The sequence below is a fragment of the Chelon labrosus genome, assembly GCF_963514085.1.
Source record: "Chelon labrosus genome assembly, chromosome: 16".
Lineage (NCBI taxonomy): Eukaryota > Metazoa > Chordata > Actinopteri > Mugiliformes > Mugilidae > Chelon > Chelon labrosus.
In genome coordinates this window covers 22,939,598-22,945,597 of record NC_140349.1, presented here as the reverse complement: position 1 = coordinate 22,945,597, position 6,000 = coordinate 22,939,598, and the positions used below count along the sequence as shown (strand labels likewise).

Sequence of the window (6,000 nt, the reverse complement as noted above, 5' to 3'; positions counted from 1 at the left end):
AAATGCATGATATTCTTATGTATGTTATGTATATTCTCAAATTTGAGGGAATACAGTGCATATAGTTTTTGTTTATTGTAATAATGAGCACATGAACTTTAACCATGAACTGTGCTGATACTCTCTGCAGGGAATTAAGATTTGCACAAGGAGCTTTAAATGCTAATAGTAATAGTAGCTGTTTAAAATTGATATACTGGAATATTAATATAAAATGATGGAAAATTTTAAGTTCTTGGATTTTGGAATTAATCAATATCTTACAAACGTCTATATGTGTTTTGTGTTACCCTTTCTAACCACACCCTTAACTTTGGATGCATTGCTTAAAGTATAGTTGGTACAAAAACATAAAAAATAATTTTAATTCACATTAAGTGTTTGTTTGAGCCCTACTGTAAAAGGTAATCCAGATTCAGTGAATATTAAGTGAGTAGTGAAATGTTATCATTAGATAAGCAATGGTTTTCTTGTTTACACAAGCTTTTGTTCCTGTGTCCTAGCATTTGCAAAGTTTGGTGTCCCAGCTGTAACAGAAGGTGTGAAAGTTGTCGACAGTTCAGGGACTGAGTTGGAGGAAGATGTTTTTCAGGATGTAGTAACGGATCCCTCCACTGGGGTGTTAACCATCAAATATGACTCAGGTTTGTTTCTGTTAAATTTCTATTATGTTATGATGTTTATTAGAAGTGACAGGTTAGGGTTATCAGCAAACTCTATATAATGTGTTCTTATTTCGATTTCTCAATTCATGATTAGAATCTGTTTCCACGGTAGCCTCTCCTGAGCAATCCCAACCATCATCCCTCAATTCCTTGGACTCTGAGGACACAGACATCATTTCCGATAGTCCCTCCAGAAAACGCCAGAGGTTGGATGCAGAAGCTGAGCAAGTAAGTTCTTATAAATAAGTTCTTATGACATTTACGTGGTTGGAAGACATTGTTGATCTCATTATGTCTTGAAGTTTTTTGTTTTTTAGCTCCTGAAAGTTTTTTATTTTATTATAATAAAGTGTACACTTCAAGTACATCAAAGTTATTAAAATCAATTAAATTTATATGCTTGTTTTTATTATTATTATCTTTAACAATAAAATATAAATTAACAAATCCTCTCTGTAATCCTTATAACCTTGTCACTGTCTGGATGGAGCTCTTCAGTGTTTGTTACTTCGGTGCAGCCTTTACCTGAATTAATAAACTGTCTGTAGTCTGCTGATTGTTCCGCCGATATCTACGAGATTGAATCGGGACATCTTTAGCCATGATATGAATTTATTTCCAGCATTTAAGTGAACTCTGATTTGCAGTGGATATAGTCCTAATGTGCTGAATTGTTTTGTATTGTGTTTCAAGTTGGTGGAATCTGTTCTTACCAACAAACCTGGTGGGGAACGTGTAATAAATGAATACAGGCGAACCAAATCCTTGACTGATGAAACCAGACGAAAAATGGTCAACATACTAGCAGCTGACATGACAGAAAAGAATGGGTAATTTGTTAACAGTCCTTGTGTTCTGCTTAGAGATTAATTTGAAATCGAAATTAAATCCAGTGAATATAACCGCAAACCCCTTTCTCCTTGCAGTACATCCCCACCCAGACAAGTGAAAGAAATGTACGCCAGAGGAATAGTGACCTTATTCCCCTACCTCAGTGACCCATTCTCTAAGAGTGGCTATGTGAGTTGCACACAGTAATGGTTGTAGTAATGTTTAATGCTGTATTGAAAAATTTTGAATCCTATCAGAGCCTGTTGTTTTCACTTTTAAATGTTATTAATGAATGTCTTTTTTTTTGTTATCCTTTCATCCTCCAAGGAGCACTATTATGATGGTGAGAGTGGAACTGGGTACTTGGCCTGGAGGATTAAAACTATTCAGAGAGGCACAGCTAAAGACAGGCGATCGTCGTTTGGAGGTAATACTGGAAAAATGTATGGAACAAAACAGTCGCAAGATCAGTTATTGCATTTGTTGCACATAATGTTTAAAATAATACAATATTTTTCTTGAAGTCTAACTACACCCTTCAATTCCTCTGACTTTGTCTACAGGCTGGCATGGCAAATTTTAGGGTGATTCAAAACAGTAGACATTTTGAGCCACTTTCAATGCACAAAATAATAGTAATAATCATAAGTTGTGAAGAAAAAAATGTCAATATTAACACCAGCACTGATATGTTTCATCACAGTACAGTCAGTAATTAAGTTTATACTTTTGGTGTAAAGAGTAAAGAGTACCTCTTTAAAAGTTTGCCAGGTTTCTAAAACTGTTTTTGATATTAGTATTTATAATACTGTATTTTCCCATGTTATGTAGAATCAGCCAAAGGATCATCTGGTGAAGCCATGTCTGGAGGACCAACTGTCAGACGAGAGTCCGAGTTCGATCCAGAGACTGCCCTGACTGAAGATGAGTGCAACGAAGCAATCTCATTGATGAAACATTCAGCTGATGAGGACACTGTCAAGAAGAAAATGAAACTGACGTTTGTGTATCGCCGCAACATGGTCCTTGACCCCCAGCAGTCGAGCAACATACTGTCTGACTTTCCACGTTTTAAAGACGTCAAAGGCTTGGTAATTATCTATCATTATTTTGAAAACATTATGACAGTTGAATAGTTTTTATAAGACGGTAGACAGGCGTTGTAGTAATACCCCAATAACTATCACCCGTTAACTTTGGTTGCCTGTCGGATAATTGAAATTGTCACCCATCACCACCCCACCCCAGGTTGAACAGGATTTCATTCTGATGTTTGGAGAGGATACCTCAAGCAAGCTTCTGGAGAGGTGGCCGGTCATGTTCAAGAAAAAGATCATCCAACAATGCAGAAAGCTTCTATCCACAAGTGAGCTTGAAGAACTCTTGCTGGCAGCTGATCCTCCTGAGGATGGCACTGAAGTTGATGTTGACTTTGGTGAGATAATTGTTCTTGTTCTTCTTCTGCTGCTCTCATATACTTGGAATATATAATTATCATATCTAAACATTTACATATCTGGATGTGTGATAAATGTAAGAGGACATTATGTACGCAGTATATTGAACAAAACTTCAAAAGCACTGAAGTGTTTGTCCCATGGTTTGATTTGGATAACTTCTTGTGATGATATAAAACTGCTATCTTTCCGTTATTGTTTTTTTTTTTATTTATTTAAATGCTACTGCCATTGCAGAGCCACTGAATTTTGTTGACAGCACGCATAACTGAAGTGTGTTGAGATTGAACACACGATTGTTGTTACAGGTTGGGACAGTGACCTTTCGTCGGTTTTATTGCTGCTACACCTGATTCCACCCTCTGCTCAGGGTCGGAAGAGACCAGGAAAGGTTTCGGCATCCCAAGCAGAGAAGCATCTTGTGGTCTTCAAGAAGGTTTGTGTTTTTGGAGGTTATTGAGGGACAAATCTTATATAATTGCCTAATAGTTGTAGAATATGGTCATGCACAATAAGGCATTAATAAAGTGCTTTGTAATGAGTACTGACAGCCAATATGATGCTAACGTGTATTCTAATAAGCAACTAGTTGGTGGTGAATATGTCTCACTTAAAGTATTATTATTTAGTTTTTCTGTTCTTTTTGTTTTGGTTTTATGTATTACAATTGTCCAATTGTAATCATATCTTCATGTGTTTGTCTTCGCAGAGTGGAACAAACATTCAAGAGCATCTCGATGCCATCACCACCAGAGCTCAACCCTATCTCCTGGCTGTTGGAGTTAAGAAGAATGCAATCCATCAGTTCTTCATCATTCTTGACAAGAATGCCATACCTTGCAGGTCAACCTCTTCTCTTGGTGCCTTTGATGAACTGTTTAAGGCTCATTTTGTGTTTGGCACATCATACAACAGCATGCTCCACAACATGTACACTTTTATCCAAACCACAGTGTACAACATTGATGTCGGCAAGGTCAGTGTTTTGTTTGTCAGGCTGAGTTAACAAGTTCAAATATGCTTGTTAGGCATTTACGATTAGTTCATGGTTACTTACCTGGAAAAAATCTCAGGCTTAAATGTGCCCAGACTGGATGTGGATGTGTGTTTGGTACATTTTCTGGTTTTAGGAAACATTTAAACACCAAACACACTGAGTATATTGACCAGGAGGTTGACACTGATGTTAATTTGAGCACAGGAGAGGTGGTGACAGCTAATGTAGATGAGACAGCCACAACATCGCTGACGGGTAACAAAGATGAGGTAACCACAACATCTGAACTGTTGAGAAACTCCAATAGGAGCACTCTAGATATGTGTGCTTCTGCTGTTGCACAACTCAAGGCAGCCGGATTAAGTCAATCTGCTGTAAATAGTTTTGTTTCCTCTATGGAAGAAGTGTGTTCTGAGATTCATAGTCAAGCTAAAGATGCAGCTTTACAGTGCTTATCTCCACAGGAAACAGAGGTCAGGCTGCATCCTGACAGGGTTCTAAAGATGTTGAACATAAATGAGCTGCGTTACTTCAGACCATTTGATGTACAATTGAAGTATGGAACGACAGATTCTTCTTTCTATGTTGTTCCATATTGTCATTTTATGCAGACTTAAGGTCAATGTTTTAAATGTAGATTTGTATTCTACATGAGATGTTTTGATGAGATGATATTTCAGCCTGACATAGTTGAGAGCTGCTAATAAAGTTCTTAAATGCATTATTTTGTGGAAACTTGTGATTTTTACTCACTTAATGGTGTTGCATGTAAGTTGACACTACAAAAGTGTAAAATTAACACTGCTAAGATTTATTTTCAGAAATGGTGTCAAATTTCATTCACACTATACAGTGTTAGAATTTTACTCTATAAGAGCTTGTTTTTCACTGCAAGAGAGTAAATTATCAACACAGTAGTGTGTAATATCAACACTTATTAGAGTGTTAATCTGTACTGGAATGGAACTCAATCAGAATTGATTTGACACCATAGAAGAGTGAATTATCAACTCTACCAAGAATAATATTTACACTCTTCAGTGTTATTTAACCTTTGGTGTAAAATTTCAATAACACTATTCAGTGTAAGCGAGTGTTAAATTTTTACTCTATTTAGAGTTAATTTAACTCTAAATTCTAAACACTATGGTAAGAGTTAATTTAACACTAATTCCGAGTTGGACCAAATACACTCGGAAATGGTGTTAAATTTAACTCTTTAAGTGTTACTTTAACACTGCAAAATTTACTGTGTAGTTTAGTGCGTCAGCGCCGCGCGTTAGCGTGGCAAATGGTAATGCCAACATTAGTATTGGTAATGCTAACATCTTTTTCCTTTTCTTTTTTTAATAACCCCGGCAGCAGCCCTCGAGTCACTCTCAAAATTTCCTGCGGGAATTTTCTAGTTTTACTTTATATTTGCAACATACCCTCAGTTCAGCGGCACACATCCACAGCCACGCACAACTTCAACCACAACTCAAGACTACCGTCTTTCTTAAAGAGACAGAGCTATTTTTCTAAAGGTGCAGTGCACCAATTTTTCTCGATAAAGATAAAAACAAAGATGGATAGAGCTTTTAACACTGTTGCACCAATCAATATGACTTAAGATAGGTAGATCACTTTGACTTGGTCATTGTAAAAGCAGCTCGCAAGCCAGAAAAGTGTGGGCACCCCTGTCCTATAGTCTTCAATGGAACATTGGAACTGAGTCCATTCTATATCTAGTTTGATATGGGTGTTTTACACAGAGTTCAACCCCAGAGGTTACATGTGAAAGAAGAAACATTCAAGTTTGCAGTTTGCACTGATTTGAAGTTTAAATAAAGTGCTTATGGCTTGAGGCACATCGTGGGCTATTTTATTTCTTCCCTTAGGGGAGCAGAATATTTGTTGCACAGTTTGAACATGGTGTTTTTAGATGTCCATGTTAAGCAAAGTACATCTATACAAACTATATGTATCATAAACAACTTAACAGAGGAGAAAAGAAGGTATCGGACTGATATCGGTATCGGCAGATACTCCAAGTTGCAGTATCGGTATC

General features: G+C 36.9%; 1 protein-coding gene across 1 annotated transcript in view; it reads left to right on the top strand.

The window, feature by feature from the left end:
- The first annotated feature begins 1,742 nt into the window (after positions 1–1,742).
- Positions 1,743–6,000, top strand: part of LOC311501162 (uncharacterized protein) — a 50,287-nt gene continuing 46,029 nt past the window's right edge. The window contains exons 1-4 of the mRNA XM_084562847.1: positions 1,743–2,587; positions 2,745–2,931; positions 3,262–3,389; positions 3,663–5,355. Coding sequence (XP_084418973.1) covers positions 2,357–2,587; positions 2,745–2,931; positions 3,262–3,389; positions 3,663–3,959 — 843 coding nt within the window. The 5' untranslated portion in view covers positions 1,743–2,356 and the 3' untranslated portion in view covers positions 3,960–5,355. The remainder of the gene's footprint in view (positions 2,588–2,744; positions 2,932–3,261; positions 3,390–3,662; positions 5,356–6,000) is intronic.